Here is a 27,167-nt window from a genome sequence, read left to right on the forward strand (position 1 = left end):
AAACAATTACAACACAGAAAAAAAAGACGTTAAATACAGATCCCTGGATATCACGGCCTACTACATCCTAAAGCCAAGCCCTCTAGAGCCTCCCTTAGGGTCTGGCTGTCCTGCTATAGGACTCAGCCTGCTGTTGTGTGGCTGGGGCCGACCAGACTCTCCCCAGAGGCAGAGATCTCTGATCATGCCTACCCTAACCAGAGTCCAGGCCCCTTCAATCTTCTCTTGAGGCCCAGCAAGAAGAGGAAAATCATTTCCTAAACACCCATCCCAGTGGATTTCATGTTATTCCTATAGATACACCTCCACATGGTGGAACAGCTTGGGTGAGCAGTTTGAGCCTTCATTGTCCCAAACCAAAGGCCCACTCCTGAATTTTGCCCCCATCTCTAGCACAGTAGTAAGAGTCACTGAAATCTCTGATCCATTTTTTCCTAACGTTTGCAGTTCCCAGACCCCAAAGGCTCCGTGTAGGAGTGCCTGGACTTCTCACCCCCAGCAGCCTCTCTAGGAGGAATGCTATCCCCAAGCCCAGCATCCAGCATGGCGGACCTGCTTTAATACATGGCATAAGCAGGGGCAGCAGACACCCTGTATCTCCTCCTGCCAGAACAAAGCCGAGGAGTCTAGCTTTTCCTCTGCCACCAGGAACATTCCGGAACATATTTTCTGCTCCTTCATCTGCTCCAGTTGTTTTCCTCAGGGTGAATCCCTGAGGATGGAATCAGTGAGGCAAAAGGTATTTGTAAGTTGCAGGCTTCTGATACCCAGTGCCAAGCTGCTCTCTAATAAGGCTGTATATCGTGGATTATGTTTACGTTTTCTGCCTCTCAGTTCCCTAATAAAGCACTGAAGAATCTTGGAATGAATCAGCCACCAGACCAGATAAACAAGCCAGTCTGTCACTGTTGCTGTTTTCTGCAACTAAGAAGGGAACTCCCTTGGATCCCGCCCAGAACCTGGAATTCCGAAGCAACGGGCCAGGTACCTTTGTACCCAGCTCCCCATGGCTCAGGTCCCACCTTTCCCTCCTTTCCCCGCCCTCATGCCTGGGTGGAGCCAGCTGCCAAGGCGCCAAACCTTCCCAGCCCTCCCTCTGTGCTCAGTCCAGAGTGGAGACCAAAAGAGGGCTCTGTGCCGGGCCCCGATGAGGACGCTGCTGATCATCCTGGCGGCCGGATCCCTGGTCGGTGAGTGCCGGTCACCCTGTGGTCAGACCTGACCCCCACCCAGGAGCCAATGATCAGGGTCGTCTCCCCCAGAACTGCATCCAGCCCCAGCACGACCAGTTTCAATTTCTTCTCTGCTGGGCTGACCTGGGTGCCGAGTTTCCCTGGAGAAGTAGATGCCAGCTCAGGTTGCTGGGGAGGATGAGAGGGTCCCTCAGACCCTGGGTTCTTCAGAGACTCAACTGACCCTCAAGACTCTGGGGATGCAGACACCTGTCTGAACTGGGGGTGTGGATCCCCCCACTCCAGTGGATGGAGAATTAGCTTAAGGGAGTTAGACATCCTTGGACCCCTCAAATCTTTCTGGTAGAAATTGTACCTCTGTTCCTCTGCTTCTGGCTGGCACTGGCCTCACATGGGGAGGTGAGGGAGCATCAGGAAGGACAAAGCTTGAGTCCAGCCATTGCCTCCTTCCACGCCCCTGAGGGGGCCTCTTCCAGCCCCTCATGCCAGACCTGAAAGAGCATTTTCTCCCAGAGGGCCCAGGTCTGCTGCATTAATAGGTATTAAAACACCAGAGCTCTTATGAAAACAGGACGAAAGGGCACAGTTTTCAAATCCAATAAAGTGGAGTTTTTTGATGTATCATTATGGAGAACTTCCAGACCAATGCATGAGATCCTAGATTGTCTCTCTGCTCCCTGAGATGTTTAAAAAATTCAGGGAACTTTCTGAGGAAGTGAAAGCATAGTCCTGACTGAAGAACAGGGAGGGCTGGCCTCTGCAAGACCCCTTCTACCTTAAGTGCAGGATGAAGGCCATAAGGGGCCACAGCTGTGCCCTGCAGGTGCTGACCAGATCCACAGCGCTTCCAGCTGCCACCCAGGCTCTCCAGTCCGTCCTCCCCCTGGCATCAAACAGAGCATTCACAGCACACTGGACTCATTGTGATCTAGGGAGACTTGATGCATCTCCCAAGAGACCTCAGACATGTCCCTCCAGACCCTCACCCATTCCGGTTGGAAGACTTAGAGGCTCTTGGCCCTTTACGATGTGGGACACAGGGGAAACAGCCCTTAGGAGGTTGTTAGGAGTCAGTAAGGTCACTCTGGAGCCCCAGGTGCCTTCACCCCCGGCATTCTTAGGCTGATTCCAGAACACGTTTGAACTGATTTTGTTTGTTTGTTTGTCCTTAGCCTCCCAACTGGTTGACATAGACTTGTTTTTTTCAAGCAAATGAGAAAACTTCCTTTGATCACATCTCCCAGGCTGTCAGTTTCTAGACAATACACATCTCCCCACGATTTCACAATGTAGACTTTCACCCAGGAAGTGCAGAACCGACGTGGGCTGAGGAACCAGTGTTGGATTTGAGGAGGAAATGGAATGAGTGGGCGAGAGGAGATGGAAGATCTTGTTAGCCCTCAACACCTCCTCAAAGAGAGGGGCCGGCCAAGGTCCACTCACACGACTTCAGGAAGCCAACTTGAGTTCCCTCCTGAAAAGTGGTGCCAACCTCCACCCAACCTGGGCCCTTCACCTCCCGAGCATGTCCCAACCTCAGCCACTTACCTCCTCCAAACCCACATGGCCCCCCCAGGATACTGACCCTAACCAGCAACCGTCCCACTGCAGACCCTAGCCAAGCCCACCCCCAGACACACCCTGGCCTTCTCTCAAATCCCACCCTCTCTCTTGCCTGCCCTTGACCTCACCACCTCGCCCAAAGCCACCATTGAGCTCTGACTTCAAGTGGACTCCCTCCCTCAACTTAAGACCCGGCCCTGAACCCATGCCCCTCCCTCCAGAACAGACCCCAATTCTGCCCAGACTCGGGTCCAAACAAGATACCAGCCACAACTTGAGGCTCGACAGCACATCCATCACATTGGCTAGAGGCAGAAGGAACCCCCCTGGTCCCCTAGGCCCCATTCTGGGGGCTCCAGGAAGCCTGGAACACAAAGAGTTCTGCAGCTGCTGGGCCTGATCAACCCAGATTCAAAGAGGAATGTGGCCTTAGATTTAACATGTGGATGCACAGCAGGGTTGGACTGTCCTAATATACTTCCCCTTCCCCACAAATGCCTCCCTTACAGAAATACTGTATGTAGACTTGGAGTGGAGGGGTAAATAACCCTTCACTCCCTCACACTCTGGACCTGCTGGCGCTCATGATCATGGGGGGGTGGGGGAAGGGAGGTGCACACACATCATATCAAAGACACGTGTACCCTCAGACCTCAAGGCCTTGACTCAACCGGATCTGCACCTGTTTATTTCCCACCCCAGCCAACCTCTGAGCACGCGCAGAGCCAGCTGCCGGCTCTGGCCGCCATTTTCCTGCGCTCTCCTCCTTTCCACAGACCGAGCTAGGAGGGCTGAGAGAAGAGATTTGTAAGTCAAGGGCTCTCATTTACAGTGAAGATTGCTTCGGGGGCAGTGCCCCCTCCCGGCTCCTCTTCTTGGGGCTCTGGCCTTTGCTGCCCCTTCCTTGCCCCATTGTATCCACCCCACAAGCAGCCTAGCGCTGTGATGGGCATTGCAGGCCGCCTCTCTGAGCCTCAGTTTTTCTCATCCATTAAATGGGCATAATGATAGTACCTGCCTCATCAGGTTGTCAGGAGGATTTGATACGGAGACTTAGCCCAGTGCCTGGCACTTTACGTGCATTTCAGACATGTCAGCTGCTGCTGTGGTCATTATTGTTTATCTTTAGGTAAGTCCAATTATTCCCATTTTAGAGCTGAAGAAATTGAAGTTCTGGTTGCTTAAACAGCTTCCCCAAGGTCACGCTGCCCATATGTAACCTCAGTCAGAATCCACCTCCTACGATTTCCGCGTGGCTGGGGAAGGCGCCTTTGCCCTCCTCAGAAGGCATGTGGTGGGTGGGCAGGGATTGGTTCGAGCAGCAGAGAGGCAGGAATTCACAGACGTCTTCTCCACCCTTGTCTGAAATTACTGACTCTGGGCAAGTTACTTCTTAGACAGTCAACGTTTAGTTGAATACCTCTAAAATATTCCACTGGTGAGGACACTAACTTCAGACGGTGCTGAGAAATGAATGAACACCACAACACGTGTTGGCGAGGATATGGAATCGTTGCACCACTCAAACTTTGCTGGTGGGAATAGGAGATGGTGCAGCCACCGCTTTGGAAAACAGTTGGGCAGGTCTTCAAAAAGTTCAGCATAGGATCACCGTACGACCCAGAAATCCCACTCCTAGCTGTATACCCAAGAGAACTGAAAACACGTGTCCACTTAAAAACTTGTGCACATATGTTCACAGCAGCATTATTCAAAATAGCCAAAAAGCGGAAACAACCCAAATGTCCATCAACTGATGAGAAGATAAACAGAATGTGGTCTCTCCACGCAGTGGAATATGGTTCAGCCATAAGAAGGAAATAAGTCCCAATTCATGCTGTAATATGGATGAGCCTTGAAAACATGATGCCAAGTGAAAGAAGCCAGACACAAAAGGCCACATACTGGATCCCTCTATTTACAGGAAATGTCCAAATAGGCAAATCCATCGAGAAAGCAGATTATTGGCTGCTGAGGCTGGGAGGAGGGGAGGGATGGGAGTACTGCTTATGGATACAAGGTTTCTTTGTGGGCGATGAACACATCCTGGGACCAGATTAGCGGCAACCGTTGCACAATTTTGTGAATATATTAGGAAACCACAGAATTGTATGCTTTAAAGTGGTGCATTTCATGGAATGAGAGTCATAGCTCAATACCAAGGAAAAAAGAAGTGAAGGGGAGCGGGGCTGGTCAGTTGGCACAGTCTCCGCTGAGTGAGTGCCGGCTCGCCCCTCGGGGGCAGCTTGCTAGAGGGCTGGGGCAGAGTCTTTGCGCCCTTCTTCTCACCCTGCTCCCACTTCCTGCAGCTCACATCGCTGAGGACACCTCAGATCTTCTTCAGCACGTGAAATTCCAGTCCAGCAACTTCGAAAACATCCTGACGTGGGACAGCAGGCCGGAGAGTGCCCCAGACACCATCTACAGTGTGCAGTATAAGACGTAGGTGTCCCTCCAACACAAGCCCTTTTGACTCTGCTCTGGAACCACCCCTCCAAGAAAACCCTTCCTTCTTCCTATGTCCCCATGCCCCCCACCCGGACTGGTGTCACACAGCAGCCCTCCCCCAGACATAGCTTTGCTCCTTTATGTTTCTTCTGCAGGGGGAGGTTAGAATAATGGTTACAAGTACGGGCTCTGGGGGCAGACGCCAGCTCTCTCCCTATAACTCTGGGCAGTTGGGTAACCTCACCAAGCCTCCATTTCCTCATCCATGAAGTAAAGTTAGCAATAGTACCTTCCTCATAGGGTTGTTAGGTAGGTTCAATGAGACAGTCATTAGCACGTGTGCCTGGCAAACAACAAGCTCCCAATCATTGCTTTATATTGGGTTAGACTGGGTCAACAAAAAGTCGTGCCCACCCCCTCCCGGGCCCCCACCCTGCCCGGTTCCTGCTCGTCTCCTCTCCCAGGCAGGAGAGGAGGGTACATGGGCTCAGGAGTCTGCAAACCTGGGTTCCATTCCTGGTCCTGCCACTTCATCCTGTGGCAAGGCACTTGCCCTCCCCGAGGCCCAGGTCCCTCATCTGTCAATGGGGCTAACAGTGCCCAGAACGTGAACTCAGGCTGGCTGGGTTCACGTCCTGGTTCCCTGCATGCATGCTTCAGACACCTGGGCAAATTTTACTTCCTTAACCCCCAGCTCCCCTACTTGAAAAGGAGGGAGAATAATGTATGAACCTCACAGCACCGTTGTGAGGATCATCCACATAAAGGGCCTGGGTCCACGTGCTAAGTAAATATTCGATATCGTTATCATTATTAATAAACGACAGGCTTGGTGCCAAGCCTGTTCATGAAAGGTGTGCTCTGGCCCCTCCCTTGCCCACAGTTACGGAGAGACAGAGTGGCAGGTGAAGGAGGGCTGCCAGCGGATCACCCGGAAATCCTGCAACCTTACCATGGAGACAGGCAACCTTACGGATCTCTACTACGCCCGGGTCACCGCCATCGACGCGGGAGGCCGGTCCGCCACCAAGATGACCGACCGGTTCAGCTCACTGCAGCACAGTGAGTGCCAGCCCCTCATTGCACGGGGTGCGGGACTGGAAAAGGATGGCCTCTTCCCCTCCGGAGTGGGTGGAGGGCCCAGAAGGGCTCTGCCTCCCAGGGCCAGTTAGGGATGTGGCTTTTTAGGGAAGGCGCCCTCAACTGGATAGCATCCCCAGTGTGGTCGTTCATCTTTCTCCATCTCCATCCCCACCTCCCTAGTTCAGACCACCTTAATCTTGCCACTTGAGTGCAACCAAGGCCCCCCTAACTCGGCCCTCCTACTCCTGCCTTGACTCTTTTCCGATCCTCGGTGTTGGTCTCGGCTTCAACATCACCTCCTAAGTGAGCATCCCCACCGCCAGCCTCAACAACCCCGTTTCACTAGGTCATCGTCTGCTATTCTCCATCACCATAAACTGTTCACTGTCTTCAGAGCTCAGATCACAATCTGCAGTTACTGTGTTTGCTGGCACTTACATCATCTGCCTCCCTTACTGAAAGTGAGCTCCATGAGGGCGTGTGTGGCAGTGGAACCCACTGTGTTCCCAGCCCTTAGCATAGTGCCTGGCACATAGGAGATGCTCGATACGTAGTTGATGAAGGATTGAGTGGATGGATGGATGAGTTGCCAAACTCCTCACACATGTTAAGTAGGTGATGTTCACTAACTGATTTAAAAGCCACAGGGTGTTTTAAGAAAATAAAAAATAAAGTTAAACAAGTTATTTTATATTGTTTCTTGGCTTGTTCAGTTAATGCATACTTATTGTAGAAAATTTGGAAAATATAGAAATACACAAAGAAAAATAAAAGTAGGCCCAACTAATCTGAACACGTAAACATAACCGCAGTTACTAGCAACTGTATCTACTCTTTTGTGATCTGGTTGGTTGGTTGGTTGTTTTTTATATAATGGTATCATGAACATTTGCCCATGTCATTAAATATTTTTCCACAACACGATATTCCACGGCTGCGAACATGACCCATTCTATGGAGGTACTCTAATTGACTTCCCTAATTCCTTTTTGGAGGACCCTTAACTCAGTTTTTTCAATTTTATAAACAACACTGAAGTGAACATTCTTCTAGCTCAGATCTTTTTAATCTTGGAGGTCAATGGACTCTTGAGGACTTTCTATAAATTAGCTTCGGGGGAGTGAGGTTCATGAAACCCTGAAACTGAGTGCAAGATTTTTGTATATGTACATTTTGGGGGAGAAAAGAACCATAGCATTCAATAGCATTCAAACCATAGCATTCAAATTCCCAAAGGGGTCTATAAGCCAGTCAAGGTCGTTTGGTTATTTGGAAATTCCATCTTGAGAGGGGTTGAAGTTTAGGCCTGGCCTTTGAGGCTGAATCAATAATATTGGGCACCGCAAACATTGTTTGGATATGTAGTTGAACCATCAGTCCCCAAAGCTGTCATTGCCAGTAGACTAGGGGGCAGGTGCTCCGGGAAGACTCAAGGTAGGGATGTGTGGAGGCTGGGACAAGGGTATGATCAGCCTAGGGGTCCAGGGCCCCTCTCCCTGGGCTCTTCCCTCTCACCCTTGATCACCCTTTTGCCAGCCTTACACCCAAACACCAGTTGCTTCTCTTCTCACCTGTTCATTTAGCTGATGCTTTCGGAAGCATGGCTGGGGTTGGGGTGAGAGGGGGTGGAAAGCAGTCATTTCCCAAGGTCCAAGGCAGCCTCTCAGACACTCCTGGCTGATTCTAACTTTTTCATTTCTTGTTTCTCTCTCCCTTTTTCCAGCTATCATCAAACCACCTGATGTGACCTGTATCCCCAAGGTGAGATCCATCCAGATGATTGTCCATCCCACCTACACACCCATCCACACAGGGAATGGCCACCGGCTAACCCTGGAGGACATCTTCCAGGACCTGTTCTATCACTTAAAGCTGCACATCAACCACACCTACCAAATGGTAAATGAAGGGTAAATATATGTGCCACCTTGGTTCTTCCCTGCCTCGGAAACCCATTTCCCTCTCTGCATTGCTTCAAGTAGAAAGGAGGTGTGTTATATAAATCAGTGTTTCCCAAAACATGTCTACAGCCTACCTCTTGTAGATTCACACACACGATAGCAATGATAAAGCTTCTGACAAGTCCTGCAAAGTCAAGACTCCAGTTTCAATTTGCTTAATACAACTTCTCTCGCATGTATTTGATCAGAGAAACTCCTTTTATTTTGCATTACGTGTATTTTTTTCTTGCCTAATGCCTTCTAACATCCAGGGGAACAACTTCTATTAACATCCTCAGGTGTCCACTTTGGGAAATACTGGAATCAGTTTCTACTGCTGCAGTTCTTTCTGCTGGTTCTCCACTTTCTGTGGGAACTGGATACAGGCAGTGTCTTCAGATCAGTAATACTGAAAGGTGGAAGGCAAAGGCATAAATTGTCAAATGTTATACATTTCTTTTTGTATTCAAAAAATAAAATATGTAGTGTTTCCCCCGGCAGTGTGTGCCACTAATTCATAATTACATTGAATGACTATTCCTGCACTCAAGGAGCTTATAATCCAATGGGCGGGGAGAGAGTTAAAACAAGAATTCAAATTCAAATTCATACAGCTATAGGTAGAGGGAAATAAGAGTGTTGTGTGGGATAGAATGGAGGCTGGGAGGGGAGAGAGGAGATGTCAGCTCAGAGAGATCTGGAAAGACCTCTAGAACAGAAAACTTTCTGGTGCTGATATCAATTTCTGAGGTGTACCAGGTAATATATGCTTATTGTGTCATTTAATCTTCATCACAAAACCTATGAGGTAATTGCTATTATCTCCATTTTCTGAATGAGAAAACAGAGGTTCAGAGAGGTTAAGTCACTTGCTCAAGATTGTTCAGCAAATAATAGCATAGGCAAGATTCAAATCCAGCTTTGTTCCAAGCCCACATTCCTCCCCTCCCTGTTCCAATGGCCTACACTGCCCCACCACGATCAGAGAGAGAAGCAGGAACACTTAGGATATTGTTGGAAAGCACAAAACTGCCCATTTGGGCTGAAGCATAGGGACATGTAGAATAGTTTCTCAAAACATGGTCCCAAACCAATGGCATCAGAATCTCCTGCAGCCTTTGTTTAAAATGCAGGTTCTTGGGGACTTCCCTGGCGGTGCAGTGGTTAAGACTTCGCCTTCCAATGCAGGGGGTGCGAGTTCGATTCCTGGTTGGGAAGCTAAGATCCCACATGCCTCATGGCCAAAAAACAAACAAACAAAAAAACCCATAAAATGCAGGTTCTTGGGCCCCCTTATAATCCGCTTCATCAAATTCTAGAGTTGCGCCCCTGGGATCTGAATTTTAGTGAGCAACCCAGTGCTTCTTACTCACTCTGGAGTTTGAGAAACACTGATGGAGAGGAACAATGCTTACCCTAAGAAGACAGGCTGGGGAGGGCGGATGGGGGAATCTTTATTTATTTCAGTAGTCAGGGGGAGCGATTAGAGATTACAGAGCAGGGAGAGTCTTTATCACAACTAATTTTTGGCAAATATTTGGCGTTTGAATATTTTATTGTTATTGATTTACAACTTAATTCAGTTTGTGATCAGAGAACATATTCTGTATGATTTCAGTGCTTTATGGAGACTTGTTTTATGGCCCAGCATATGGGCTATCTTGGTGAATGTTCCACGTGCACTTGAAAAGAATATGTATTTTGCGGGTGTTTGGTGGAGTGCTCTATAAATATCAATTAGATAAAGGTGGCTAATAGTATTATTCATATCTTCTATGTCTTTCCTGATTTGGGGGAGGTCTACTGTTCTCTTAATTGCTGAGAGTATTACAATCTCCAGCTTTGATTGTGGATTTGTCTATTTTCCCTTTTAATTCTGTGCATATCTGAAGCTTTATTATCAGACACATACACATTTATGATTGTTATAGCCTCCTGGTGAATTGACCCTTTTATCATTATGAAATTTCCCTTTTTATCACTAATAATACTCTTTTTATTGAACTCTACCTTATCTGCTGTTAATATAGTGATTCTAGCCTTCTTATATTTATAATTTTCATTGTATATCTTTTTACATCCATCTATTTTCAACCTACCCGTGCCTTTATATTTAAAGTGTATCTCTTGTAGACAGCATTCTGACAGCCTTTCCCTTTTTAAAAATTGAGATATAATTCACATACCACAAACTTCACCCCTTTAAAGTGTAGGATTCAGTGGTTTTTAGTATATTCAAGAAGTTGTCCAACCGTCACCACTATTTAATTCTCTCTATTCTATTTTCAAGTTCTCTGGCTCTTCTGTCATCTCCGATCTGTTGTTAAAACCATTCAGTGGGAATTTTTACTTTAGATATTGTATTTTTCAGTTCTAAATTCTCTAATTTTTATAGTTTCTAGTTTTTATAGTCTCTAGTATTTATAGTTTATGCTACTGAAAATTCCTAGTCATTCTGTCATTATGAGCACATTTTCCTTCACTTCCTGAGCATTGTTATACCAGCCACTTTAACACTGTCTGATAATTCAAACATTTTGGTTATCTTGGGATAGGTCACCATTAACTGTCTCTTCTCCTGAATATGAATTACATTTTCTCTTTCTCTACATGTCTAAAAATTTTGGAATGCATCCTGGACATTGTGAATGATATGTTGAAAGGACTCTGGATGCTGTCATATTCCTCCAAAGAGTATTGATTTTTGTTTGTTTCTTTGTCTTAGTAGGCAGTGAATTTGGCTGAACTTCAAACTCCAAAATCTCAGTTCAGTAAAGTTCAGTTGAAACTGTAGCTGGGCTGCTTGGAGTCTACCCTGCTCATGCATATTTTAGGCACCAGCCAGGGATTTGGGCAAAGTTTATACACAGAATTCAGGCTCTCTCTCTATGAACCTCTCCTATCTGTGATTTCTCCCTCACTTTCCAACTTTTGTGATTGCCCTGAACTCTGTCTTCTGGTTACTCAAACCAGTAAGATTACAGGGTTTTTAATCTAGGTTTCACCCACTCCACATGGTATAAATGGGGGCCTGCCTCCAGGCTACAAGACATTAAAAAAGAGAGAGAAACCCATTCAGTGCCATTCCCTTCCTCCTGTCTCTGGTATCTGCCTGCTTTTACTTACTTTCCAATGCCTATAGGTAGTTTTTATTTTGGCCAGAGTTTATAGCTGTTATTTTATGGAAGGTTGGTCCAATAGAAGCTATAAATTACTGGGAGCAGGAAGAGGAGAGATCAAATGTAGAAATGAAAGAGTGATCAGGGTGGGAAGTCAGGGGGGCTATTGCAATGGTACTAGGCTGGAAACGATAAGGGCCTGAACCAGGGTGGAGGCAGTGAAAACCTGGGGAAGGAGGACTCTTGGGGCCTTGACAACTCTACTGGGGTTAATTTCAACCATATGAGTTCCACAAAACAATAAGCTGTTAAATCCATTCATGCACTTCTTCACCCACTTTCACCCCCTTCAAAAGAAAAAACAACAAATAACCCTAAACCTTGGCCTCCATGTGCCTGGAAAAGAGAAGGCATAGCTGAAACGCAAAGGACCAAAAAGAAAATTCTTAGCTTTTAAGCTCCCAAGAGCTTAAAGCTCCCTGGCCCTTTAAAGAAAAGTTTATGGATTATTTCAGGGTAATCAGATACAAAGGATATGAGAGGGATTTGTCAAGAATGGTTTTAAGGTTTGAGCCTTGGATATTAGAACAAGAGAGACATTATTAACAGAATTAGGGAATCAAATACAGGTGCGGGTTTGGGGTTGGAGATGGGGCAGGACCCAGTGAGAGGAGATCGGGATGTTTGGACATGTCAAGTTAGAGATGCCCACAGACTGCTGTCCAGCAGGACGCTGGCGGTGTGTGCCAGGAACTCCATAGCTCTTACTGAGATCAGTTTGGGGGTTATCCACACATTGGTGATCACCAGAGCCACGGGTCCAGAAAAGATCACTAAGTGAGAAAATACGTGGAAAGAGAAGAAAGAATGGGTGAAGAGTGAAAGTTGCCGAACAACACTGAGGGGCTGAAACCAGTAAAAGAGCAATCGGAGAGGTAAGAGGAGAACCAGAATGATGGAGTGAGGCAGCCAAGGGAAGAGTTCAAGGTCAGAGAGGTTCGAGACATACACGAGGGCAAGAACTGAGAAGAAGCTCTAGCAGAAGGATGGGCAGATGCAAAGGAGCAAGGGCTTACTTCAGAAGCAGAGTGTTTGCAGGAGCGACAGGCATTCAACATCACCAGAGCCTAAAGGACCAAGCGGGCTGTAGGGAGGGAAGAGTGAACAAAGGGAGCAGGGACCTGTAATATGACCCGGGCCACCAAAGGATTTTGAATAGAGGAGCCTTGTAATTATATTAATTGTTTAGAAAGATCACTGTGGCACCAGGATAAATTTGGAAGTAGACAGGGACAAAACCAGAGACTGGTGACCAGTAAGGAGGCCACTGCAAGAGTCCAGGCCGAAGATATTGAGGCCCAGTGAAAGCAGAAGCAATGAGGAGGCAAGAGAGGGATGGATATTCAAAGCGTTTTTGATATTTTATTTTAAAAAAGGGGGGGAAAGAGAACTGGAAGAAGGAAGAATGGTGGGGTGGTGGTGATGGTATTGTTGGTGTTGGTGATGGTGGCGATAATAACAGCAGCTAGTATTTAGAGACTGCATGCTATGTGCCAGACACTGTTCCAAGTGAAAGTGCATGAAGCTTGCATCTGATTGGATTTAGGGAGAAAGCAGAAGGTAGGGGAATGGGAATGGAGCACTGCAGACTGACCTACCAGTTTATGGTTTGGGCAGCTGGTGGTACCATTTTACTAAGTGCAGTAACCCAGGTAGAGGTGTAAGCAGGCTCCACATAGAGGTTGGTGTATATGAGATGTTGTTCTGTGTTCTCTGTCAAATTCAGCACCTTGGAGGGAAGCAGAGAGAATTTGAGTTCTTTGGCCTGACCCCTGACACGGAGTTCCTTGGGACCATCGTGAGTATTGTTCCAACCTGGTCCAAGAAGAGCACCCCCTACGTGTGCCGAGCGAAGACGCTGCCAGGTAAGTTCAGCTGAAGCCAGAGGGAAATGGGGACTCCTGAATTCAAACCTTGACTCTGTGCTTTCCCCCCTGTAACCAAGGTGAGGCTTGGCAGTGCTCTAAAAAAACCACAGAAGGATTACTAGTGTATTATTAAAGTCAATCTTTGTTTATTCATAAATGAGTTAGCTGTTGGGTTATCATAGCAAATGTTTAATCTCCACCCTCCAGCCTGTGTCTGAATTTCCTCTCTCTGGCAAGCTGCGAGTGTATCCTGGCAAAGCAAATTCACCTTGATGTTAACTCAAGTGAGAGATCCCAGGAAATAATCTGCAGATGGGAGAGCAGAGAAGATAAAAAGATCCCTCCGTACCTTCCAAAGTCAAATAAAAATAACAGTGATTATAATAGCATTTCTGCAGTGCCAACCAGGGACCAGACACTACGAAACACAGTTCTCATGCTTCTGTGAAGCATCTTTGTTCCACTGAGGAAACTGAGGTTCAGAGTGGTTAAGTAACTTGCCCAAGATTGCACAGGTGGTGAGGGATGGAACTAGGCCTAATTCCAGAGAACACTTTCTCACCACTGCACTACCATAGAAAGAGTTTTGAGTCATTGGCTCAGTGGGATGGTGTCCCATCCCACTCGACTCTAGCACATTGAAACTCGACTCTCATCGTAAGCATCTTAATGTTTTTATTAGTGCTTATTTTCATAGAGATAGAAATGTAATGCTCCAAGTTTAGAGGATGAAAAAAGCCATCGCATTGGACTGGATGGATTTGGAAAACAGTCTCCACCTTAGTCATCTTGTTTAGATTAATGATGTCAGTAGGTGATTTCTGTTCTGATGAATAGAAGCAAGGCACCTTCTAGAGGCTGGGCCCGAGGGTATAACTGCAGCTTGGTAGAAACATCATAGGGTAGGTTCTGGTCCTCAGCTTTGTTCAGAAACTCAGCTCATTGGTTTCCCCAAAAGCCCACAAGAGACTGAGTTCTCCACCCGAGTCCCAGTGCATTTGTTTTCATGGGAAGATATGCCTGGTGGAACAACAGCCAGCACTGACCTCTTGCACGGGGCATGCCCTTCCCGGGGGAAGGGCCACATGAAGACCAGAATAGAACTTGGCAATAAGAGAACTAGAAAAAGGAAACCAACTTCACAGGCACTGAGTTGGGAGTGTGTATACGATTTGTGACTCTCCCCTGGACCTTCTAGATAAATCTTGTTCATTCCTGGCCCGCCCCTGCCCTCCTGCTTATTGACAACATGTGGACCACTCCACCCATATCCTTCTGTTGGTTCGTCCTTATGTGATCTAGCTCATGATATGATATCATTTTTTTCTAAGACTGTAGCTGCTTTTATATGAATCATACTTCATGGTGGCTATTTCTTGGTGACATATAGAAAGCACCTTATCCTTTATAATCAAGTATATTAATAACAATTCCTACCATTTATTAAGTACCTACTCTATTGCCAAACACTGTGTTAACTTCTTTACATATATTATCCCATTGAATCCTTATAACAATCCTGCAAGTTGTATAGCATTATCCCCATTTTACAGAGGAGGAGCTCTGGCTCAGAGAGGTTAAGCAACTTGCCGGTGACCACACAGCTGGTCAGTGAACCTAGTTAAGTTCATCTGATCCTGAAGCCTGGGCTCTAATCACCACTTTGCAATTTTGTTTAGAGCCTGTCTCCTCTACTGCACATTTATTCCTTTTACTTCCATATCATAATGAAACGTCCTGCCCTTGACCCTGTATCCCGGGGTCTGTCTTATCCCCAGAGCCCAGAATCCCTCCTTTATCTACCTCTCAGAATGTCTTGGACCATCATCCCAGCATCTTGATGCTGGAAAGGGCTCTAGGTGTTGGTTCACCCCATATCTTAATTTTACAGATGAGGAAACGGAGGCATCATTGTGTAGTGGCTGTGAGAATGAGCTTTGGAATTATACATGTCAATCCTGGCTTCTCCACTGTGTAGCTGTGTGACCTTGTTCAAGTCACTTAACCTCTCTGAGACTCAGCTTCATTATCTGTAAGGAGTGAGCATCCATGGCCATCTGTTTGGTGGGATAACATTGGTAGAGCACCCCACACAGTGCACGGCATGTAGTAAGAGTTCAATCATCACTGGCTACTGTTATTAATAAATGGTAGACCAGAGAGGGTCGTGCAGAAGATGAGGGTCTCATCAGTGGCTGAGCCAGACCTCTAACACCCCACATTCCAGTGTTGCTTCCATTATTTCTTCCTACTTCCCCGTGAGTGAAATGGCAGAAATGTTCCAAGTCCCTGTCCTGTCCTGGTACAGGGAGCAACAGTTTTCCAGTTACATTAGGCATGTCATGTAGAGACATTTGGGTCCTGTCTTCTCCCTGGTGGAAGTACATGTGACAGGGGAAGTGGGAAGCTGACCCAGAGAGGCCCAAGCCACAGGGGCTGGGGGAGGAGTGAGGAGTGGGCTAGAAGTAAAGTCTCCAGCAATTCCCAGGGTTCACAGTCATTGCCAAGGTCACTGGCAACTGATGATCAACTCCCCAAGCTGAAGCCACACAGGGGCCAGGAACAGAAGGAGGGTGACTTGGAGAGTCAAGACCCCCAGGTAATACAAATCTCCAGTTTTAACAAAAACTCCAGCTACCTCTTCCTTACCAAGCCACTCACCAGTCCCACTTGAATTGGTGACAGGAAGTGTGTCATGCCAAGACCTGGCTGCATCCACCCATCCCGAAGATGCAGGGCCATAAGGAGGAGGCTCAGCGTAGAGCCCTTAGCCATCCTCTCCTTTTCGTTTTCGAAGGGTGGTGCCTCCCCAGGCTCCCTCCTGAGTGAGGTCTTCCCAGCTCGGATCTTGGTAGAGAGGTGGGGAGGACAGACCCCTCCCATTGTCACATCTCCCCTTCTTTTGACTCTTTCCCCCGCCCCCACCAGGAAGGCAGGACTGTCCTTAAACCCAGGCAAGAGGGACCCTTTTCTGAGCCCCGCACTTTAGAAAGCCCCGCTCCAGCCCTGCTCTAGCCATGGCCCTCCCCACAAGATGAAGAGTCCTTAGGTCCACATGGGCAGATCCCCCTGGAATCTGTGAGCTCCGAAATTCCCTGTACAGATGGCCAGAGCCTGTGTCCAGTCTCGGCAGATCTCCTCCTTGGGTCTTTCTTCCAGAGGGCAGACACTCTGTTGATGTTCAGGCCCTCGGCCCAAAAGGTGGCCAGCGGGTGGGTATTTGTAGGCAGCGTGGATGAGCTTGGCCATGAGCCCATATCCTTGGGCGTGAGGCCCCTGGCAGTGTGGGCTGGAGCCAGGCTGGGCCTGCGGGAGCTTCCCCCTGCACCTCCACCTTTCCGCACAGCACCCCGAGGCGTCCAAGAATCAAAAGTCAAGCCTTCCGTGTTGTTATGAAAAGTATATCTGTCAAGGTGGGAGCACAGAGCATATTTTACTTAACAATGTAAAAACATGATGAAATTCCGAATATTTAGACGTACGGTGGGTGGCCCTCCATTTGTGCCCTCGCCCCGGGCCCTGTAAGTACTGGGGATAGGAGAGGCCTTCCCAAGCCTGGCCTGAGAGGCAGGGGAGGAAAAGGCCCAAGTTGGCAGTACCCACACTGGCAGCCTCACCCTTCCTGTTCTGGTCTCTTGCTCACCTAGATCAGACGTGGACCTACTCCTTTTCCGGCGCCTTCCTGTTCTCCATGGGCTTCCTGTTCGCAGGGCTCTGCTACCTGAGCTACAGATACATCACCAAGCCGCCTCTGCCTCCCAACTCCCTGGTGAGCAGGGGCCCCGGGGAGGATGGAGAGGCCGAGGGGAGGGTATGGGCCCTGGGACCCCGGCTCTCCCTCATTTCTCCCTCCAGCCTAAAGATGTGGGTGGCAGCTCCCCCGGTGTACGGAAGAGAACTAGGGATCAGGAAGAGAAGGCACGGAATAGAAAACCCACGTGGCTTTCAAGGGGACGCACACCCTGCCTGAACGGGCAGCCCAGGTACTGCCACCTGGGATCGCAGGCCCACTGTTGCCACATCTTCACATTTTTTCCAGCGAAGTCAGAATTTCAGATTGTAATGTGAAATCTCCCATGTTTCAAATCTTGGCAACTAATTTTTTTAAACTAAGCCCTTACAGACCATACACGTCACATCGGCGGCCCAAGTCTGACCACCAGAGCTGCATCTTTGTTAAAGCAGCCACGCGCGCTGCAGAGCCTGCAAAGTCTGGGGCTCTCAGAGACAGCTCACGCCCATCCACCCCTCCAAGTCAAAGGCCAGATGAGCCATTTCCTGTAAAATTCTCCGGGCCTCCCCTGCCCCCCATTCTTCCCCACCTTTCTCCCCACGTGAGGCCCTTAGGGACCCAGAGCTGAGGAGCAGTTGAGCCACCACCTCGAGAGCATTCCCCAAGGGCACCCCAAATCCGAGTCAGCTGCTTCCAGAGTGCCCGCCTCCTAGAGAAGTCACAGCCTACCCGCTCTCCCTAGACACCCAGACTCTGGAAGCGGCCCTCAGCTAACAGGCCGGGAGCCCTGTCCCTTCACAGAGGCTCCAGCACTTAGAGGAATCCCTGGGAAGGGATACGGGGCTCACACATCTTGGAAAAGCCCCCAGATGGTCTACCCCTTCCCCTCCACCCCCAGCCCTGTGGAGGACCGCGGCACGCACGGCACCCTCGGGGAGCCTGAATGCACTCTAACGGGCAAACTGTTCTCCCTGCACAGAATGTCCAGCACGTACTGACCTTCCAGCCTCTGCAGTTCATCCAGGAGCACATCTTAAGCCCCGTCTTTGACCTCAGTGGCCCGAGCGGCCTGGCCCAGCCTGTCCAGTACTCCCAAGTCAAGGTCTCCGGGCCCATCGAGCCTCCAGGAGCCCCACGGCGACACAGCCTGTCTGAGAGCGCCTACCTTGGGCAGCCGGACCTCTCCATCCTCCGGCCCTCTGGCGGGCCACCTCTCCAGACACTCCCCCCACTGTCCTATGCCCCGCAGGCTGCCCCTGAGGGCGGGCCCCCGTCCTATGCACCTCAGGTAACCCCCAAAGCTAAACCCCCCTCCTACACTCCCCAGGCCATCTCGGAGGTCCAGACCCCTTCCTACACCCCTCAGGCCACTCCGGACACCTGGCCTCCTTCCTACGGGACATGCGGGGAAGGCTCTGGCAGAGACCCCCCACCTATGATACTCTCTGGTCCCAAACACCTCGGAACTAAAGCTCAGCTCCAGAAAGAGGCAGCAGCTGGAAGCTGCAGCCCAGGTGGCCTTTCTCTGCAGCAGGTGACCTCCTTGGCTATGGAGGACCCCCAAGAAGTAAAATCCATCCACCAGCATCTGGGGGTTCACACGGACAGAGAACCTGACTCTGATGTCATACGCAGAGGGGAACCAAGGACACGAAGCTACGTAAAGGGCCAGCTGCCCCTCCTCTCCTCTGTCCAGATCGAGGGTCACCCCATGTCCCTCCCTTTGCAGACTCCTTCCTGCCCATGTTCCCCCACAGACACGGGTCCAAGTCCCTGGGGCTTGCTGGAGTCCCTCGTGTGTCCCAGTGACGAGGGTCCAGCATCTGAGACTGAGGCCAAGAGCCCAGGCCCTCGGGCCCCAGACCTGGAGTCGCCCACGGAGGTGGACTCTCTGTTCAGAGGCCTGGCCCTGACGGTGCAGTGGGAGTCCTGAGCGGGAACAGGGTGGGCCTGGGGCTTTCTCCTGTCCCCACCCTCACCTCGCATCCTTGGCCGTCACTCCCCGCACCCAGCGGCGCTGCAGCCCAGCTCCGGGCGGATGCCCTTGAGGAACCAGCAGAAGGAGGATGCCGGACCCCTGCCGTGGCTGAGCTCCCTCTGGTGCAAAAAGGCGTGAGAAGGGCTCCAGCCAGAGGAGTTACAGAAGTGCATCATATACAAACGAGCATGTGCACGCCAAGTTCCGCAGGGCAGGACGGACAGTCAGAGTGCAGGAGTTAATATGGGGAACCTCCCGGAGATCCAGGGCCCCGGCTCCTAATACGCTGGACGCAAAGTTCTCCATGAGCCTACCTCTCTTCATTCCTGGCCACTTTCATAATCTAGTTCAGCAGAGTGAGGCCTCTGCCTCCTCTGTGGTTCCCCAAAGGTGAGACAAGGAGCCTGAAAAAGGACCCCTCAGAGCAGACTGGGCAGAACCAGAACAACCTGCACTTCTGCCAAATCCAGAGGCAGCCTGATGGCAAGACTCCAGGGAGGGGTGCGGCCTGCGGCTCATCCCCAACCAGGGCTACTGCCTGGAATTGCACCATTTCAGCTTCATTCCTCTGCTAGAGGCTTTACCCCAAGTGAAATGCAGGTCCACCAGGGAGGGAGAACACAGAAGCCTTTTCTGTCAGCAGGAGTTTCAGACCCTATCCTGGCAGCACGGTTTGAAAGGAACATGGGGCCATGGGGCAACTGAAGGAGACACAACTACAAACTGTACCTACTTCACAACTTTGGAAACTCAGCCTTGGATTCAGCCCACCTGGGTTCAAATTCCGGACTTAGTACTTACCAGCCATGTGACTTCAAGCAAATGAATCACGGCTCAAGATCTCAGTTTCCTCATCTGTGTCATGGGGATAATAACACTGACCTCACAGGGTTGTGGTGAGGATGAAATTAGATAATGTCTGCAAAGTGTTTCATAGTGCCTGACTCATGGGCAGTGCCCAATAAACAGTAGTATTTCCTGTCGTGATTTTTTAAAAATAGGACAGTACAGGAGTGACCCACTCCCCCAATTCAGCTTGATTTTGGATCGGGCATTTTCTCATGGGCTTAAATTATCCTGATTTCCTCAGGATGCTCCAGGCCGAGCTGGAGGAGCTGGACTATCTAGGAGGGGGCGAGGGAAGGGATTGCAGGAAACAGGGTCCAGGGACAAATGGAACCTTCTCCTTGAGTTCACAGGTGGAAGCTGCTTTGGGGGTGGCAGCAGCATTCTCAGAGGACCTTCCTCCCCGACACCCCACCAGAGGCAGCACAGGGCTACCCTGTCCTCCTGCCCTTGCACAGGGTCCTTGTCCGAGCTTTCAGCACGCTGTCACATCCTTTGTATCATTGCATCTCACGTGACCCCTATGATGAGGAGAAGGGGCTCCCCCCACAGGCCCCCACGGAGGCCGTGACACAGTTGGAGCTCAAACCTAGCGATTTTTGTCTTCATCAAGAGAAGGAACTTTCCACACCAGTTTGGATTCTTGTAGGATGACACTCCTGGGGCATAAGGAGGGGAGGGCCCCCATGGGGTCCCCGAGGGGCAAGCGCCCCCGACCCCATCCTGTCCCAAAGCCCTGTCTGAACATTTCTGAGGAACAGCATCAAAGTCCAGTTGCCCCGGTGAGACCCTTTCCGGAGCGTGCAACGCCCTCCCTCCTCTGTACCCAGTACGTGTCCCCTCCTCTTCCTCACCCCTCCCCTCCCTGCGACACAGCACCAGGGAGCACTGTCCTTATCTGTTTGTAATTAATATTTAACATCTCTTCAGGGTCACTGGTTTAGACCCAATAGCTCCATAGCAGAGGGGTGGACCGCCCTCTCCAACACCCGCAGCCCTTTCTCCTCCCGGCAGCTGCTACGTTGGCCCTAATGACTGCTCCCTTCCCCCAAACTGCAAACAAGTCTGCTTCCTGTCACTCGGGGTGAACTTGGCCAAAGGTTGACTGTCTCACCTTGTTTAGTCATGAAAAACAGCTTAACAGCTGGAGTCTTCTCACCAGGTGAGTGGGCCAGGGTGTCAGAGGATATTTTACTAAAAGCCATAAACATCTCTTCCAACTCACAAGGCCACAAAGCTCTCTAAGCTCCTTGGGGTGACAGTCGTTCCTGCAGTCCATGACTCTCTGGGTCCTGTGACCCTCGTCAGGCTGGCCCTGTCCCCACCAGGCTGCATACCCCCTCAGGTCTCTGGCCTCCCAGGCAGGCAGCTCAGGCTACCAGCTAGGGGACAGCGTGTCCAAGGCCCCGGAGCTGGGCTGGGACGTTAGCATTCCTGAGAGTCCTAGGCTTTGACTCCACCACCAGGACTCTCCACAGCCTGGCCCCACGCAGTCCAGAGAAAGGTGAGTCTGCGAGGTGTCACCTGCCTCTAAGGCAGGCAGACCCCAGCCCAGGAGCAAACGAATAGTAGTCCAGCAGTGGCTGCACGAGGAGAAGTAAGAGGAGGAGGCACTCAGCCCCGCTGCTGGGAAGTTCCTGCCCTCGATGGCTCATTCCTCCATTAACCTGCCATGATAGGCCGCATTACTGATATTTTGCAAAGGAGGAAAATGTGGCTCAGAGGGGTTTCTTGCCCAAGACGGTTTCCTAAACTTGCCTCACCATGAGAATCCCCTGAGGAGCTTACTAAAAATACAGCTTCCTCAGCCCTAGCCCAGACCTGCTGAATCCATAGCGACTGAGGAATCCAGATTCTTAGTAAACTCCTTTGATGATTCCTCTTAGGCAAGTGGAGGGAACCATGCTCTTATACCAATAGTTTTCCTATCCTTTGGCCTCAAATCATCCCCCTAGAGCCACCCCCATCTCCTCCCCTGTATGGGAGTTGGGGAGCTGCAACAAGGGGTGGTATTTCAATCTGTGATGGCTACAGATCCCTGGCTTCCCAAACCCCCGGCCCCAAGAACACACAGGGGTTGCCTGAATTTCCACCCAGAGAATAGGGCCATCGGGGACGAGGGCTCCTCCAGAGTCCTGGAGGGCAAGGCTGGATCCCTCTGTGCCCATCCCCAGTCTGAGTGTCAGCCTGGACAGAGGGACACAGCTCTGAGACCCCATCCCCACACCCTCAGCCCCTCAGCTGATTTTCCCTTCCCACTCTAAGGAGGAAGGGGCATAAGGAAGATGCGTTTTGACCTGCTAGTATGAGAAGAACAGTAACTGGAATTAACTGAAGTGTGAGAGCAGCAGAGGGAGGGAAGGGAGACTAAAGCAGGGAGAAAGGAGGAAGTGGGAGAACGCATTGGACCAGACAGTTCTCCACTTGACCACCAGGTGGAGCCATCAGCCAAAGACAGTTTGGTTGCTGTCAGAAAATGGTGTGGAGGTTCAGGATGGTTGGCAGGTGAAATAGGGTTCAAATGACTGTCCGTAATATTCATAAGTCCAGGGAGGGCAACGAAAAGGGAAAAGAGGGGAGAAAGAATGAAATATTTAAGAAGTACTAGCCATGAGTTAAGTACTATACCAGGCATTTCACGCATTTTAACCTCACTTGAATCTCATAAACATTCTGCAAGATAGGTATTCATTAATTCATTTTTGACAAGCATACATGAGGAATTCCCTGGCGGCCCAGTGGTTAGGACTCTGCACTTCCACTGCAGGGGCCACGCACGGGTTCCATCCCTGGTCGGGACACTAAGATCCCACACGGCGTGGCCAAAAAAAAGAAAGAAAGAAAGAAAAAAAAAAAAAAAGCATATATCAAGGACCCAGTTGTATGCCAGGCACTGTTCCTGGGGCTAGGGATACAGTGAACAAGACAGGCAGGCAAGTTCCCTGTTGTCTTAGAGCTTGTATACAATTTGCAGATAAACAAACAGCCCAGAAAGGAGGCCAAGGTCCCCCCATTAGTGAGTACAAGTGCCAGAGGTTGGGTTTTTTTTTTTTTTTAATATTTATTTACTTATTTATCTGGCTGCGCCGGGTCTTAGTTGCAGCACGCGGGATCTTCGTTGCAGCATTCAGGTGCTTAGTTGTGACATGCGAGATCTAGTTCCCCGACCAGGGATCGAACCCAGGCCCCCTGCATTGGGTGTGCAGATTCTTAACCACTGGACCACCAGGGAAGTCCTGAGGTGGGGATTTAAACCAAGGTTCATATAGCTCCAAGTCTGACCTCTGCTCAGCCTCATGGCCTGAGGGCTAGCTGTGCTCACATTAAGGCACATCAGGAGGAGGGAGGGCATCATTGGGTTAGGGTACATGGAGTACATGGGAATCCCACACCCAGAAGGAGGGGTAGAGAAAGCTCTCAGCACGCCTAGAGTCGTGCAGTTATTGGTGGAGCTCTCACTTAGCAAATGTTGCTGGGTGCCAGACATTGCACCACAGGCTCCACATTCCCTAATTGAATCTTTGCAATCAGACTGCAAGGCAGGCATCATTGACCCCACTGCACAGGTGATAAAACCAAAATGGCTAAGTGACTTGCCCAAGGTCATAGAGCTAGTAAGCGGGAGCACCTCCATCAGGCTGCTTTGGGGGGAAGGGGTTATAGAACCAGTTTAAATGTCTGTCTCGTGCTGGATTGGAAGCCCACACCTCTTGGCTGTAAAACAGATTCACACTCACTCTTCACACTGAATGTATAAATGTGGGTCTTGGAAATCCCTTCCTAGGTTGGGTCAGTATAAAATGGGAGAGAGGGCTTCCCTGGTGGCGCAGTGGTTAAGAATCCACCTGCCAATGCAGGAGACACGGGTTCAAGCCCTGGTCCAGGAAGATCCCACGTGCCACGGAACAACTAAGCCCGTGCACCACAACTACTGAGCCTGCGCTCTAGAGTCCGCGAGCCACAACTACTGAGCCCGTGTGCCACAACTACTGAAGCCCGCGTGCCTAGAGCCCATGCTCCGCAACAAGAGAAGCCACCGCAATGAGAAGCCTGCGTACCACAACGAAGAGTAGCACCCCGCTCGCCAAACTAGAGAAAAGCCCGCGTGCAACAACGAAGACCCAATGCAGCCAAAAATAAATAAATTTATAAATTAAAAAAAAAAAATGGGAGAGAGCCATCAAATGTTCTCCGCCCAAAGATGCTCTTAACCCTGCAGCCAGGGAGGAAGGGAGATGCTTAGGAAGGGGATTTCAAATAGGGCAGGAGACTGAGTTTTTTTTTTAATATTTTTTATAGAGGTATATTTGATGTACAATATTACATAAGTTTCAGGTGTACAACATAGTGATTCACAACTTTAAAGGTTATATTCCATTTATAGTTATTATAAAATATTGCATATTCCCTGTGTTATACAATATACCTTTGTAGCTTATTTATTTTATACACAGTAGTTTTTACCTCTTAATCCCCTATCTTTATCTTCCCCCTCCCCCCTTCTCTCTCCCCACTGGTAACCACTAGTTTGTTCTCTATAGGTGTGAGTCTGTTTCTTTTTTGTTATATTCACTAGTTTGTTTTATTTTTTAGATTCCACATATAAGTGATATCATTCAGTATTTTTCTTTCTCTGTCTGACTTATTTCACTTAGTATAATGCCCTCCAAGTCCATCCATGTTGCTGCAAATGGCAAAATTTCATTCTTTGTTATGGTTGAGTAGTATTCCATTGTATGTATATACCACATCTTCTTTATCCAGTCATCTGTTGCTGGACACTTAGGTTGCTCCCATATCTTGGCAATTGTACATAATGCTGCTATGAACACTGGGGTGCATGTATCTTTTCAAATTAATGTTTTCATTTTTTAAATATATTCCCAGGAGTGGAATTGCTGGATCACATGGTAGTCCTATTGAATTTTTCGAGGAACCTCCATACAGTTTACCATAGTGGCGGCACCAATTTGCATTCTTACCAGTAGTGCACGAGGGTTCCCTTTTAGGAGACTGAGATTTTGTCTGAAGAGCTCACTTGTGTATTCTCTCCCCAACACCCTCTCCTGAGGGGTCCCCAAGGCACTAGGAAGAATGACAGGCACAGTGCTGCTGGGCGCCCTGAGGCCCCAGGAGGAGGCCAAGAGGGAAGCTGTGTCTCTGCCCTGGGGCACAGCCTCCCCCAAATCTGCTCACCCCCCGAGACCTGGCTCAGGTGTATCTTCCTCATCACATCCTGTTGTAACTGCCTGTCTCCCTGTCTAGATTAGGGCTTATTTCCTAACGTCAGGCATCTTATCTTTTCTCTTCTGCATCCTCAGTGCCCACCAGGCCTAGGTATGAATGAACGTGAGGGGAAAAAATTGAGATGGAAGCAGGGGAGCAAAGGTGGGGAAGAAAGTTCCCACAGTGGCCACTCGGGAAGCCTGAGAACTTTGGACAGTGAAGGAGGAAAAGGCTTCCTCTCCTGTCCTGGCTGTGCCACACCCCTGCACACACCCTCGCACATACCCCACTGTGGCCGGGCGGGGCTGGTCAGTAGCTGCTGGAGGGGGCTATGTAGAGAGATGAGAAGGAAACCACTTCCATTTTCACCAGTGATAACTTATGAGCACTAAAGACTCATTTTTAGGTCACATCCCCTCCATGTCTTCACATGGAGACTTCACAAAGTCTGGGGGCCCAGCCTCACTATCTCCATTTTCAGAAGGGGAATCAGATGAGAGAAGCTGAGGGTCTTCCCCAAAGCACCTGTCACGGTGGTGGGCAGGGCGGGGGGAGGTAGAATTCATATCAGAGCTCCCAGCAGCTGAGAAAACCTCCCCTGATCTGTTTTCCATACAACCAGGCCTGAGCTATGAGCTCCTTTCCACTGCAGCGGTGGGGCTAGAGCTGGATTGGAAGGGATGGAGCTGAGGGGAGGAGCTCTCTTTGGGAGGAGGTGGGGGTGGGGACAGCTCCACCTGTTGCTGCCGTCTTGGCAATGCTGGACCCAGGGAACGGCCCCTCCCTCTGTCGGCCCCCCCCCCATAGTTCTCATCCGTTGTCATCACACTGCCTCAGCGCTGCTATATTTAAGGTCCATGCAGCCTCCAAGATCACATTCTTCTCCCGGTCCCCGCTGAGTCCAGGGCAAGAAGAAATCAAGGACCCTCTCATCCTCTGGAATCTTCTCCCCAGAGACACCTAAGCAGGCACGGCTGCTTCTGTGAGTCACCTCCAGGGATCAGGGGTGGGGAGGGAGACCTCCAGATAATGAGACCCTCAGCTTTCCATTGGCAAGTGGAGTGAGTGTGTGTGTGTGTGTGTGTGTGTGTGTGTGTGTGTGTGTTGGGAAAGGATCCTGGGAGATTTGGAAAGAAAAAGTATACATGTGCTTAGGTATCCCCCCTGGAAATGAGAGGGAGTTCTAGAAAAAAATCTCTGCCCCAACACACTGTTCTGTGTGGCCCTGGGTCTTCTGAGCTGAGCCTTCTGTGATGTGAAAGCTACAAAACACACACACACACGCACACACACGTCATTTGGGGATGCCCTGAGAAGTGGAGGCTTTCCTGCAGGAATCAGGCATCAGCAGGGACCGGTGTGGGCCGGCAGGTCCAGCAAACCTAGAGCAGTCCTGGCGGAGTCCTGCTTGGCCGGCCCGGCAGGCAGGGGATGAGAGCAAGCCCGGAGGGCCCGCATGGCGAGGCGGGGAGGACGCTCATCCAGCCTGGGCTCACTGGTATGAAACCGAGGCCAGCACTCCAGCCTCGGAAGCTGGTGGGGAGCACATCCCAGCCTGGGCAGGCTGTGTCTCCGCTCCCGCCCACAGGACCCAGCTTTCTGCCATCAGGGCTCTGAGTCACTGTGGCTCGGTGTGCTTCTCTTCCACTCCTGAGGAATAGGAGAGGCCTCCTTGCCCCTTCTCACTGAGGGATGCTGTCAGGGGACCGGGCGGGGCAGGGCTGGGGGTGGGCGGCAGACAGACTGAGGCTTGGGAGGAAAGTGGAGTGGGTGGGGAAAGCCACACAGCAGGACCCCTGGCCCGCGGCTCTGCACCCTCCGGGGAGGGCAAGGGGGACGATTTCCCTTCCTGGCCCACCACACACTGCTGACCCCTCCGCAGCAGGCACACACAGCACTCTGGAGACAGGACTGGGAAGGTGCGATCTCCTCCTTGCTGCCTAATCCTTAGCCTCAGTCAGTGCTTTAAAAAGAATCGATGGCTCATCCACTAAAGCCAGGGGTCTGGTTGCAGGCGGCCCTGGAGGTCAGGGATGAGCGCCAGGCCCGCCCTGCTGCGCTAATCAGGAACAGAGCATTCGGGGAAGGGAGCCAGCAGCTGATGCCAAGG

The 27,167-nt window shown here is 50.1% G+C and overlaps 1 protein-coding gene across 1 annotated transcript; it reads left to right on the forward strand.

The window, feature by feature from the left end:
• Window positions 1-1,074: 1,074 nt before the first annotated feature.
• Window positions 1,075-19,964, forward strand: IL22RA1 (interleukin 22 receptor subunit alpha 1). Its single transcript, XM_061186994.1, has 7 exons — window positions 1,075-1,190; window positions 5,066-5,198; window positions 6,088-6,266; window positions 8,011-8,186; window positions 13,133-13,271; window positions 16,922-17,043; window positions 17,987-19,964. The coding sequence occupies exons 1-7, from the start codon at window positions 1,148-1,150 to the stop codon at window positions 18,938-18,940; spliced, it is 1,746 nt and encodes a 581-aa protein (XP_061042977.1). The 5' UTR covers window positions 1,075-1,147; the 3' UTR covers window positions 18,941-19,964.
• Window positions 19,965-27,167: the final 7,203 nt, after the last annotated feature.

This window comes from Eubalaena glacialis, chromosome 3 (genome assembly GCF_028564815.1).
Source record: "Eubalaena glacialis isolate mEubGla1 chromosome 3, mEubGla1.1.hap2.+ XY, whole genome shotgun sequence".
In the NCBI taxonomy this organism is placed as follows: domain Eukaryota; kingdom Metazoa; phylum Chordata; class Mammalia; order Artiodactyla; family Balaenidae; genus Eubalaena; species Eubalaena glacialis.